The sequence below is a fragment of the Gambusia affinis genome, linkage group LG16, assembly GCF_019740435.1.
Source record: "Gambusia affinis linkage group LG16, SWU_Gaff_1.0, whole genome shotgun sequence".
NCBI lineage: Eukaryota > Metazoa > Chordata > Actinopteri > Cyprinodontiformes > Poeciliidae > Gambusia > Gambusia affinis.
In genome coordinates, this window is record NC_057883.1 from 10398897 (window position 1) to 10412348 (window position 13452).

Consider the following 13452-nt stretch of genomic DNA (forward strand, 5'->3'; position numbering starts at 1 on the left):
GGAACCTGGAAAGAGTCTCAGGTGGAAACGTTTACACCATAATGTTCATGCAGGGAGAGGAGATGGGAAGAATGTGGAGAACTGGGAGAAACATCTAGGATGAGTCCTAGAGAAGACGATCTGAAGTTAAAGGAAGACGGACTGAAAAACTGAACTACGCTGTACGAAAGCTGCCGCATTGCGATTCTGGAGGACCAGAAATAAAAACCAGTCCCACAGGATTCACTGCACAGATGTATAAAATGTTTTATAAAATGAATATAAAATGATCTAACTACTAAATATGAACAAGTATAAAATGACCTAACTACTAAAAAAGAACATGTATAAAATGATCTAACTACTAAATATGAACAAGTATAAAATGACATAACTACTAAAAATGAACATGTATAAAATGATATAACTACTAAATATGAATAAGTATAAAATGACATAACTACTAAAAATGAACATGTATAAAACGACCTAACTACTAATAAAGAACATGTATAAAATGATCTAACTACTAAATATGAACAAGTTTAAAATGACCTAACTACTAAATAGGAACAAGTATAAAATGACCTAACTACTAAAAATGAACATGTATAAAATGACCTAACTACTAAAAATGGTGTTACCGCGGCTGTAGTCGGTTTGCCATTGTTACCAGGACGTTTCTTTGTAGTATCGGGGTCCCTGCCTCCAGGACAAGGAGGATGTACTCTACCTTCTTGCACTCCTTCATCAGGTCTTTAAAGATGGTGTTCCCCTGGAGTGCAATCTTTTCTGGGCTCATTTTGAGAACTCTGGGTTTTGTTTCAACCCAGAGTTTCTCAAAGAGTTGATCACAAATAGAATTATATTGAATTAGAGGGTAATGGCTCTTTCCTCTCTTGTCAATAATCTGCTGGATAACTTCTCTGACAAGACTTCTTACAGCAGTTTTTCTCATATTTACCTCTTCGGACTGGTTCTCTGAGGGACTGGTCTTCCTCGGGTTTGCAAAGGGACTGGTCTTCCTCGGGTTTGCAGAGGGACTGATCTTCCTCTGGTTGTCTGAGGAACTGGTCTTTCTCCTCTTCCTGTAGCTCTGCGGTTGCCTTGATTTCTTGAGGAATATCAGCTGCCATGGCTGTCGTTTCCTTGTTGTCTTTGGCCGGCCGAGCTACGCACCCTTTAATGTCCGAAAGAGAAGCCTCTCCTTCTGACATTTTTACATCTTCCACTTGGATGATCAATGGAGCCACCTTTGCTGAATGTCTACCAATGAAATTCCTGAAAAACCTCTTTATCTTTCCTGTCAGACCTTTAGTCTTAGACTTTTGCTCACAAGATTCACTGTTGGCTGGTTCCATGAATTTTTCTACAAATGAGGGCGATCTATCAAAAAGGTCCTTTATAATCAAGATGGTTTCATCAACCATTAGTCTGACTATTGACAAGCAAGGTGCTTTCTCAACATTATCTCTTGGAGTAGCACCTGAGTCCAAGCTGTGTTTCACACTGGCCAGCAGATATTGTACAATCAGCCTGTTTAGATTTTGTGTGTTCTTTCGGGAACTTTGTTCCCCACAGCTGCCTTCAAGTTCCTCATGGTGCAACATTCCTGACTAAGAAGAATGTTGCAGATAAAAATCTCCAAGATGGATCCAAACTTCTCCTGCAGAGCGCAGGTGATGCTGGCTTCTGCATTTCCATTTGCCAGTCTTAACCACTCCTTTGGGATGAGGGTTTTGACAAATGGGTCAACTGCAGCCATCAGGGCTTCCACGGTGACATTTTGGGTCTCGGATGTTGAGCTCTGACTACTTTTAATCATTATTTGTCAGGTTGAAAATAATATTCAGGTTTTCTGCAACCCTAGCAAGAACAACAGGTTCTGCGAAGAAGAGTGCAAAGTGATGTTTAGGGGGGGAAAGCAAATAAAGACCCTGACCTATGACGTCCGTCCACACAGCAGCGTCATATCCTCAGTATGAAGTCACGTTCTGTCAGGAGCCACTTTACTATGCATGTCAGACTATATTTAAACTTTTTACAGTGGGGATAATTAAATCATTTACAAGTGGAGCCACCGCAGATCGCCTCTCTTCGCCCCCCGCAACTCCCCCAGCTTAATGTACAACCTCCAGAAATTATGTTTTTGTACTGACCAATCAAAGGTCAGACCGCTTTTGGTACAACCAATCAGCTGTTCAGGCCGTGACCCGAAGACTCCGCCCCCAGTACTAATTTGACTCACTGGCGCTACACGGGATGCGGAGTTTGGTTAGAAGGGAGAAGAGGGTTAGTCAGTTTTACGGGACCGATTACATCCGCAAAAATGGTCGAGGCTTTCTGCGGAACATGGAAACTGGTGGACAGTCGGAACTTTGATGACTACATGAAGGCATTAGGTAGAATATTTATCACGAATTAGTTCAGAAATGCACCGTAAATACTATATTAGTGGAATCTGACCCATATATTCTCTTGGCAGGAATTCCTTTTGCCACAAGACAAGTGGGCAATGTTACCAAACCAACAATAATAATCAGCATGAATGGGGATAGAGTGGTAATTAAAACCCAGAGCAGATTCAGGGTCATTGAAGTCTCAGGCAAACTTGGAGAGGAATTTGATGAGACTACATTTGACGACCGAAAAGTAAAGGTAAAAACTACAAAATATTTTGTGTGAGTCAGAATCTATTGCAGTTCTAACCATGTGTTTCACATTCTGTCTTGTAGTCTACCTTTACCATGGAGGGAGACAAATTTGTGCATACACAGAAGTGGGATGGGAAAGAGACCACATTGATTAGAGAAATCAGGGATGGAAAGATGGTGATGGTGAGTTTTATTAAGATTTCCGCTATTTTTACTTGCCGCCGTGACAGTATTTATACTGCCCTTGGCAGTTCTTTAGGCGTTCTCCTGATTCTGTCCCCGGTGCAAAAATAAATAATATTCTGCTTATCAGAAAATCTAGTGGTTTAGAAACATCAATCACTGATTCCAGACAACTTGGTTATCGATGTTCGCGGACTCCATTCGTGATGTATTAACGTGAACAAAACCAATTCAAACACAAAGATTACATCATATTGTAGCTGGTAACGTCAAACTTTGCTGTATTAATGGCATTAAAGTCTATCAAGACAAACAACGATTAAAAACACTTCTTTTCAGCTGAATGCATTAAATGAAATGCATCAGAGGCATTATAAGTAAAACTTTCATTAGCTGGTGCAAGGCATAAATTTTAATGCAATGGAATTTAATATATTTTTCATGTAAGTAATAAGTATCCATCCAAGGAATGACTCAAGAATAATACAAGTATTTGGTAAAATGGTACTCAATTACTTAGTACCTGATCAGAAAATCTATTCATTAGAAAATCAATCACTGATTATTGGTTATTTGCTGTGATGTATTTGTGAACAAAACCAATTCAAACACAAAGATTACACCATATTGTAGCCGTGGTAACAAAATCAAACTACCAAGATGATTCTTTAAACTTTTACAAAGTAAACGTCCTAATTAAATCCTAAATGTACTTTCTTTCCCCTCAGCTGAATGCATTAAATAAAATGCAATAACAATGTCATTCTCTATAAATGAAGTTACAGGTTTAGATCTATGGTTTGTGTTACAATTAAACCATTTCTAGGGGCCCCTGAGTGTCTGGAGGCCCCTGAATGGCCCCTACCAGTAGATAGTGAGTTTTCTTTGCCTTGATATTCCAATCTTATAATTCTAGGTCTTAGAGGTGCTAACATCAAACTATTATATAGAGTTAACCCCTTTGAGCTTTTTGGATCTATAAATCAGTCTGCAGCCAGGTTGTTCTAGATGTTAAATAGATATTATTAGAGTTTAATTATCGAAATGGCAGCAATTTTGCTTATTTCATAACTTTATAACCAGAGACCTTCTCTCCTCTGGTCTGTTTAACAGCTACAGTCTCAGATCAGCTCAGCCCTCCAGTATTGTCAGCAGCAGAAACAGAAACTTTATACCTGTTAGGGAAAATATAGACTAGATTTGCTTTGCATGTCCCCGCATGATGGCAGTAATATAGTAGGATCCAATTAGATTCTTGATTAATATGGGTTGTTGCTATCTTGTTATACAGAGTTTTTGTTCCACGTGCCCCTTTTTTAAATTTGAGCCCCTGCCCCTCCATAGTTCTCTGCACGGCCCTGTATCGGGTCCAATGGTCCGATATAACTAGCGCAGATTTCTCTTCCAGATGCAGTTATAGAGGAAGTAGTGATGCTTTGCGTTTAGACCACAGCAGTAGAAGCCCTCATAATTTAAGTAAAGTTGTTCAATTTTATTGTTTTTGGTTATTTGGGCCACTGTCAGTGTTTTCTGGCAGTGCAGAGAAACAAATATCTGCTTGACATGTGATGGGAGCAGGATTCTCTAATCAACTTAATATAAAACTGCATAAAAATGAAATGCAACTGAATAACTTATGTCAATAAAATAAAAAAAATGGATGGGTAAATATAGAATATGACGGAATAGTTTGGAAACTGTCAGCCAAAATGACAGACAACAAATAAGTCTAGCTTGACCTCTGAGTAAGCCCATATTAAGAAACTACCTCCATTTGCAGCAATAAATCTAAAGCTTTTCAGATATAAAAAAGGTCCACACAGATCTAATTATGTCTGTAGAGGTTTTCTTGACAAAAGTAAGAAGAATCTAAACTTATTTCATCTTTACAAAATAATTTCAGTATACACAACTTGCATTGCTTTATTTCTTTTTCTAGACGTTAACATTTGAGGGAGTCACAGCGGTCCGCACATATGTGAAGGTGGAAAGGAGGACATCGTTTGTCTCAATGTAAACCACCAGGAGCAGCTTTACATTTTACTTGATCTGAAAATATATTTCAAATGATGGTTGGCACTTGACTTCTTTTTAGTACCTAAGTATATGGTTTTAAAGCCATTGGGCATGTGTGATAATCTTAAATGAAAACACCACAGAATTACGTACATTAACACAAAGAGAAACTGGTAGTGTGCAGCAATAGGTGGGGTGAGGCACTGCCACACTCTGCCTCATATATCTGGAAAAAATTGTGGTTACATTTTCTGATATTTCATTAAAAGAACTTTAAAAAAAATAGCTACAATGTGAAGAAAAACTTCTGCTTTTTGTTTTAATTGTGACTTTGTGGGCAAAGTGTTTGCAAGTGTTTGCTTTCTCTGAACTGCTATTTGCGAATTTGTTTGCTCAGAGTAAATTGTTACAGTTACAGTGACTTTTGGCACAGATAAGCTTCACCGAATAATGTCATAGCAGCGTCCCTTATAGAAAGGTTAACATTGAAATGAATCTGCATTTTATTGCAACAGCATTATCACACAATGATAATAATAATAAAAAAAAATCCACCTTTAAATTTTTAGATTTTTTTTGTGGGAAAATAAAAAATGCATTACAAATTTTCTTTATGAAAATTCCCAATAACACAATTATTGGCTCGTATAATACCTTTTACATTTTCTTTTAACCATTGCCATCTTGGAAGGAGCAGGTAGGTTTCTTTTTTTTTTTTTTATTTATAGGACAAAATTTTTGTGTTAAACATTTATTTATTTATTTTGTCTTATGTAATATTCTAATATTATTTGTCATGCACAGTGAGAATATAACATAAATAAAAACTTGAAAATATCAGTCTGTGTTCAATACTGCTTCACTAAGTGAATTTTAAACTTAATAGAAACTTATTTTCCTGGAAAACACACTTTTTGTGTTTATTTCTCCATGTTCATGTAACAATATACTGAGCGATTATCCCACTAACGCCTTATAATTTGACCTCTTAATGTACAATCTCCAGGAATCATGTTTTTGTATTGACCAATCAAAGGTCAGACCGCTTTTGGTAGAACCAATCAGCTGTTCAGGCCGTGACCCCCCAGTACTAATTTGACTCTCAGGCGCTACACGGGATGCGGAGTTTGGTTAGAAGAGAGAAGAGGGTTAGTCAGTTTTACGGGACTGATTACATCCGCAAAAATGGTCGAGGCTTTCTGCGGAACATGGAAACTGGTGGACAGTCGGAACTTTGATGACTACATGAAAGCACTAGGTAGAATATTCATCACGAATTAGTTCAGAAATGCACCGTAAATACTATATAAGTGGAATCTGACCCATATATTCTCTTGGCAGGAATTCCTTTTGCCTCAAGACAAGTGGGCAATGTTACCAAACCATCAGTAATAATCAGCATGAATGGGGATAGAGTGGTAATTAAAACCCAGAGCAGATTCAGGGTCACTGAAGTCTCAGGCAAACTCGGAGAGGAGTTTGATGAGACTACATCTGACGACCGAAAAGTAAAGGTAAAAACTACAAAATGTTTTGTGGGAGTCACAACCTATTGCTGTTCTAGCCATCTGTTTCACATTCTGTCTTGTAGTCTACCCTTACCATGGAGGGAGACAAATTTGTGCATACACAGAAGTGGGATGGGAAAGAGACCACATTGATTAGAGAAATCAGGGATGGAAAGATGGTGATGGTGAGTTTTATTGAGATTTCCGCTATTTCTACTTGCCGCCGTGATAATATTTCTTAGTTTTAACTGCCCTTGGCAGTTCTCGAGGCATTCTCCTGATTCTGTCCCCGGTGCAAAAATAAATAATATTTGCTTAACAAAACCGAAGCGAGTGGTTTTGAGAAACAGTGCTATCAAGCTAGCTGCTAGCACTGACCGTTCAGACGAGATCGCCTGAGCGTTGCCATGACGACGTTCGCCGAACTCCATTAAACGTTCACCTAACGTTCGCTAGACTTTCACAGAACATCCACCTGTCGTCAAAATGATAAAATGATAAAACAACAACAACAAACAAACAAAGAGACAAATAACCCAGCAAAATTTTATTCTATTCTTGAGGAATTTTCAAGTATAGTAGAATGAAAGTTCGACTTTCATTTTTCTAATGAACGTTAAAGTTTCATGAGAAAAATGTAACTGGTACAGAGCATCAATAATATTTAGTATTATGTAAAAAGACAAAAAAATAAAATAATGGAAAATGCCAGCTTAGATCAGATAAGAGTAGCTCTACTGAAATATATATTTTACATAAATAAAAAGTGTCCACCAAGGAATGACTCAAAAGTAAAAAAAAGAAAGTATTTAGTGAAAATGCTACTCAAATACTAACTGATCAGAACATCTAATTTAATATTTTTAAATAAAGTCAGAAAGACAAAAGTTATGCGGAAAGCTTAGTATTGTAAAAATTAAAATATTTAAAATTTAAATAATTACAAAACAAATCAGAAAGAACTTTTTATTTTGTTGTCAACTGCTTGTGGTTTTCATGATGCAAGTAAAATTAAGCAACACTTATGTTACCTTTACAAAATATTCTCAGTATATTTAACTTGCCTTGCTTTATCTCTTTTTCTAGACGTTAACCTTTCAGGGAGTCAAAGCAATGCGCACATATCAGAAGGCCTAAAGTTTAAGGAAGGCGGACACCATTTATCCCAGCACAGTAAACCATCAACAAGAGCTTCTACTTTTGACCCTCTATGTGCGCCGTAAAACTTCTTCTCAGTGCAACATTTTTCCCTTTTATTTCCATTCCTTCAATGGGTTAGCCTTTTTTTTGCAACTCTGCATGCAGCCGTCATGATATGTTTGCTGCTGTCATCCGCCTCGGGATGATCCAGATTAATTTGTGGTGTCATTACGTAGAGGCATCATTCGATGTTGCGTGGACCAACCCTGATGAGGCGGGACGCGCTGAGGGACGTGGACAATTCAAAGCATTCCAATTTTCAGTGTTTAGTCGTTTAACTAAAAAACGCTTTTGCACAAATATTTCGGCTTCTTAATGGTTAAAAAAAACCTTTCAGCCCAAGGTTTACAGTCTTTAAAGTGCAAAAAAGGGGCTTATCTTCTTCTTTGTATCAGAGATAATATTTGGATGTACGTAGAGCACTCTTTACAGGAGAATGACAAACATTTCCTCTTTGTGAGGAATCTGTCTCGCTGGTATAAACTGACCTGCTTTAACCTCAGTCTTGCTTCTTATGGGAGAATGCTGACCTAACATTTGTTATTGTAGCTTTAAGGGGAAGCAAAAAATCACAAACATAGGAATGTTTCACTGACAAATTGTTTTTATTGACAAAAATACTGAGGGCCTGACAAATTTATGCATAATATAAGTTTACAGCAGGGAAAAAGCAGTTTAGGTGGTAATGGTTCCAGTTAAAATAAACATTTATGTTTCATTTATTAAACTATTTACATCAAGATTCTTGTTGTCTCTGAGCAACACGAGTTTCTGATTTAAAATTACGTCAGTATTTCATGCGTTTCTGCTACTACTTAGGTTTTGATTCAAAGGAAGTCGTCATGTAGGCTCAACATATGGGAGCATAAAACACACACGCAACATGCACAGGTTATTAAGATACCATCAAATCAATTGGATCGTTACACTAACTAAGTATTGCACATTCCTCCTACAAATATGCAACGACAGGACAGCTCATCCTTACATAGAAACATGCTAACCACATTTCTGGTGGGTTTCTATAAACACCACTGTAATATGCAGCCTTTACAGTTTAAGTTACTGGAGAGCTGCAACGTGTGCCCCATCGTAGAGCTTGTTCCTACAATTTCCTCTGAAGCTGTAAGGAGTTTTACATTCGACTCAGGACTAGTGCCTTAAATCAGAGCACTCCTCCTGTCTTCTGTGCAGCATATGGTGCAAAAACAGCCAATGAACCATATGCAGCTGGCGAAGTTCAATCCGTGAGCATCTCAGGATTTCTGTGTTGCCAGTTCTAAGTTGGACCACGGCTCAGAAAACGCTTAAAAGTTTCTGCGTGGAATCCACCATAGTCAATAACATTGCTAGTCGGGAGCAACAGACAAGCAAATCAGTTGCTTTTGCATGATCGATGTCGGGTTTTGCCCTCAGTGAACATCTCAACACCAGGATGTTTAGATGTTACCTGGGCAGAAGAACCTACTTACCCCAGATATATCAGGTACAGCTGGTAACGACGTCATGTGTTTGGTCAGTCAAGGAATTACAGAGACCAGATGGTGAAAACCATCTCAAAATAAACTTGGACTCAAACCAGAGTTCAAGAAAAGTAGCACCAACTTTTAAAACAAGCATTTGGTGTAGATGGTTCCATTAAATAAGACTTAATCGCAGGTATCATCCTGCCAGTGAGTCTGGGAGCTTTTAGATACAGAGCAGGGTCATTCCATCCCATAGTTTACATGCAAAAATTAAAAGAAAAATTCTGTTATGTTTCAGATTATTGTTTTTTTCCTTTAAGAGAACAAAATTCTTTAAATCAGTGAGATCATAAGAAATGTGTTATGTTCGAAAAGCTAACAAAATATAGGCACAGACTATTTGCAGACTAGTCTGTTGTTCAAGTTAAAATATAACTGGAGTGCAGGAATTGGAAATGAATCAAAAGGAATGACGCTGTCTTCGTGTATTCAAAACGAGAGCTCAACCAGACCCGCAAACAAAATGATAAAAACAGTCCTTCACATTTCAGCCGCTCTGGTCGCTTATTGGACACAGTGAACGGGTGCTGCCATGTATGTGACAGGACTTTGTCATTATGAGTAAGGCCACTAGGAGTTAAATGTGCAGAGGTGAGAAGGCATAAAATGGAAACTGAGCCTCGTCCTCGTCCAGGAAGAAACACTGGAAGTACGGCAGCTCGTCTGGAGAGAAACATACCAGCCAGTTTTCTTTATTTTCTTTTTTTTAATTATTTTTCAATCCAAACCATTGTGTATATTTTATTCATTAAGAGGGAATTTGTGCTTACCATCCATGGGAAAGATGTCCAAAAGTTGTTCTGTTAACAAGACAGCATATTGTTAACTCAGACTCAAATTACTATACCAAAATTTACAGAAACTATTCAGTACCTTCAACCTTCTCGTCTCTAGCAGCCTTCTCAGCAGGTTTTTCTAGAACAACAGTTTTCTACATAAATAAATGAAGCCACACTGATATGAACTCCAGAAGAATATTGGTTTAAATCTGTACCTTTCTTTGCCGGCACCTGTTTCTCTTTAAGAACTCTGTCTTCTGCAAATGAAAACATATTCAACTCATAATTGTTTACAAGTATTGCATAATTGTTTCATGTAAAGTATTCATTTTTTCTTTGAAAAAGAATCTTCCATACTTTAGTAAAACAGTGGTGGCAACAAAAATGTTTTCAATCTTTACCTTTAACTTTATCTTTTACCGTCTGCTTCGGGACGGTTTTCTCTGAAAAATAAGAGCAAGGGAATCAGTGTTTGCATCAATATGTTAAATCGAAGGCTTTTTATGTAATAAAAGCTCAAAAACCTTGAAATTATAAACCATAACTCGTTTTTCTAGCTTTCTCCTAAAAGCTCTTCTTTGAAGTGCAGCTTCTTGCTGTTAACAAAAATACTCCCGAATAGGTATTTAGACGGATTTAGATAGATTTATGACAGCAAGTAAATAAAAGTGGCAATAATTAAAACCCTCAGGCCAAAAACACTTTAAACAACATTTACCTCTGTAGCCAACAGCTTAAAAACTCATTCTGAGGAATCAATTTAATTTAATTTAATTTGTCATTTGTCATTTGACAAATGCCTTCCTTCACATTAAAAGTGTTTATTATTTCAGCATCAAATTATTTCCTGACTAAAATCTAGGTAGCAAACTCTGTAATAAATTTTTAGCAAAGCCACTATTGTAATGTGTGGCAATAAATCATTAATCAACTACTTTCACTACAATTTTAATAAATAAAATAAAAATGATGCACCAAACAAACTACTGCATCTCCCTACCTTTCTTCTTTTCAGCAGGTGCTGGTTTTGCCTTAATAACAGCTGCTGAAACACAGATAAATTAATACACAAGAATAAAAATCATAAGTCAGATGTAGAACTCAATTACATACAAAACTGACATCTAAAAATGGAAAGAACATTCATGTTGATGTAATAAATATTTCTTAAAATTAACAAGATATGAAGTATAACACAAACATATCTTGAGATGAATCAAAAAGAGAAAACTGTGGATAGCTTGAAAGACAAACCTTTTTTCTGAGTGATGGGTTCAATCTTCTTTTTCTTAAGAACCTCAACAACTGAAGCAAATAAAACCTATTTCAGAGCATGTTTCTGATGTTGAATTGAATGAAATTGGCATTGGGATGAAAATAAAAACTAACTGCATTACACACTACATTACCTTTTTTGACTTTTGTAGGCTTGGTTGTTTCTTTTGGAGCTTCAGGAACTGCAACAAAAACAAGGATTATACTTCCTGGTTTGGATTTATTGAGACTTTCAGCAACTGTTCTCTCCTGACAGGCTTCTCAATCTTTGATTTTCTTTTGTTCAGTCCTTCTTTAATGATTTTACTTTATTGTGTTTACTTCTTGTATCAAATTATTCTTAGTTACTATAGTTTAATAATGTCTTCTCTTTAGTTTTGGTTTACTGTCAAATTCGCTTCCTAGTCCCCTGTGCCACTTTCTCTGTCTCCCCTCACACCTGCAGTCAGTGAGGTAGTCAGCCCAGGTCCATCGTTCCAACATTCACTCTCCCAGTTCCTATAACCCTTTCTCCTCTCACTTGCTGGTTCCTCCTGTTTCATGCCGTTGTTTTTCTGTCAATTCCCTGCCGTCCTTTTAAGATTTATGTGTTTTGTTCTTCTCTGGCTCCCTTGGTTTCCTGTGATAGCTGTAAGTTTTTTATTCTTCATTTTCTTTCATTATATCACCAAAATCTACCTGCATATGGGCCCATCAACACAACCTATCACATGACAAGAATAACTGTAAAGACATACCTTTTCGTAGAGGCACTGCCTTTACTTTCGTCTTTGTTAAGGAGACGTTTTTGTCTGGGATTTCGAGCTCTTTGAGAGACATCAGAAGGTTATTAAAACTGAAAACTACTTTAGCAGCTCATCTAAATGTAAATGTGGTGATTGTGACTCTTACTTTTCACAACTGCCACCTTTTTGGTCTTGATTGGAGTAGTTTCTGTGTAAAAACATTGTGATTTCAGCTAACTTTATAAAACACACATTAAATATGTATACAGAAATGTTGCACATTGCCTCACCAAGTTTTGTCACATTAAGATGTTGCTTCCTGAGGACAGTTGGAAACTCCCGCTTGATTGTTCGTTTGGGCTTAATATCTAAAACAAAGAGGTAAATGACCAGTCATATCATCGCTTGGAAGGAAAAAATGCAGCCCTCGCCTTATTTCCTCACTTCCATATTTCTTATTTCCTATGTTTTTTGGCTTCTTGTTTCTTAGTTCAGTTCTTTATCTTTCTGAAATTTTCAATCCTGTTGTACTTCTTTAATATATGACAAGTTCCTTCTCACCAACTTATGAAGCTTGTGTAGACTGTAGAGACATTCAGAAATCTGATCTTGTGCATACATATCACGCTGACACTGTTGATCACTGAAATGCTAAACCATATCCAAACAGAGTATATATAACTACGAAGAGAGTTTGACGAAATCCTTGAAACTGGGTTCCTGAAACACTTGAAAGCTAAATTAGTTAGGGTTAGTTTATTGGAAATTTCCTTTTGTTCTTACCTTCTTTAGGTTTCTTTACTCCTATTTTTTCTGTTTGGTGTTTCTGTTCAGATTTTCCTTTTGCTGAAAGTTTCTTTTCTTCTATCTTATCCTTGAGAGGTTTCTCAACGCCAAGTTTTTCTTTGGGAGGTTTCTTGTCCTTTATTTCTTCTTTACCATGTTTCTTTTCTTCCTTTTCTTTTGGTGGTTTCTCACCCTTCTGTTTTTCTTTGACAGGTTTCTTTTCTTTGGGCAATTTCTCCACTTTTATTTCTTCTTTGGGTGGTTTCTCTTCTTTCTTTTCTTTAGGTGCTTTCTCGACTTTTATTACTTCTTTGACAGGTTTCTTTTCTTTGACAGGTTTCTCCACTTTTATTTCGAATTTGGGTGGTTTCTTTTCTTCCTTTTCTTTTGGCGGTTTCTCTAACTTTATTTCTTCTTTTGGTGGCTTTTCAGCCTTCACTTCTCCTTTGACAGGTTTCTTTTCTTTGGGCAGTTTCTCCACTTTTATTTCTTCTTTGGCTGGTTTCTCTTCTTTCTTTGCTTTAGGTAGTTTCTCGACTTTTACCTCTTCTTTGACAGATTTCTTTTCTTCCTTTTCTTTTGGTGGTTTCTCGCCCTTCTGTTTTTCTTTGACAGGTTTCTTTTCTATGGGCAATTTCTCCACTTTTATTTCTAATTTGGGTGGTTTCTTTTCATCCTTTTCTTTTGGAGGTTTCTCTAACTTTATTTCTTTTTTGGGTGGTTTCTCTTCTTTCTTTTCTTTAGGTGGTCTCTCCACTTTTATTTCTTCTTTGACAGGTTTCTTTTCTATGGGCAATTTCTCCACTTTTATTTCTTCTTTG

The 13452-nt window shown here is 36.9% G+C and overlaps 2 protein-coding genes across 5 annotated transcripts in view; both read left to right on the forward strand.

The window, feature by feature from the left end:
* Positions 1-2203: 2203 nt before the first annotated feature.
* LOC122846280 (fatty acid-binding protein, brain-like) lies at positions 2204-4891 on the forward strand. Its single transcript, XM_044143127.1, has 4 exons — positions 2204-2381; positions 2465-2637; positions 2715-2816; positions 4756-4891. Exons 1-4 carry the CDS (start codon positions 2309-2311, stop codon positions 4831-4833), a joined length of 426 nt encoding a protein of 141 aa, XP_043999062.1. The 5' UTR covers positions 2204-2308; the 3' UTR covers positions 4834-4891.
* A 1048-nt stretch (positions 4892-5939) lies between these two features.
* Positions 5940-13452, forward strand: part of LOC122846277 (fatty acid-binding protein, brain-like) — a 47263-nt gene continuing 39750 nt past the window's right edge. For 3 of the 4 annotated variants that reach the window (XM_044143123.1, XM_044143124.1, XM_044143122.1), the window contains exons 1-3: positions 5940-6090; positions 6174-6346; positions 6424-6525. In XM_044143123.1, the coding sequence (XP_043999058.1) occupies positions 6018-6090; positions 6174-6346; positions 6424-6525 (348 nt within the window). In that variant the 5' untranslated portion in view covers positions 5940-6017. Of the gene's footprint in view, positions 6091-6173; positions 6347-6423; positions 6526-7426; positions 9338-13452 lie in introns of those variants that run through there. The other variant, XM_044143125.1, reaches the window with a different exon arrangement.

Coding starts and splice junctions, on each gene's coding strand:
- LOC122846280 (XM_044143127.1), top strand. CDS start 2,309: ATGGTCGAGGCTTTCTGCGGAACATGGAAACTGGTGGACAGTCGGAAC. Junction 2,382..2,464: donor TGACTACATGAAGGCATTAG/GTAGAATATTTA, acceptor TTCTCTTGGCAG/GAATTCCTTTTGCCACAAGA. Junction 2,638..2,714: donor TTGACGACCGAAAAGTAAAG/GTAAAAACTACA, acceptor TCTGTCTTGTAG/TCTACCTTTACCATGGAGGG.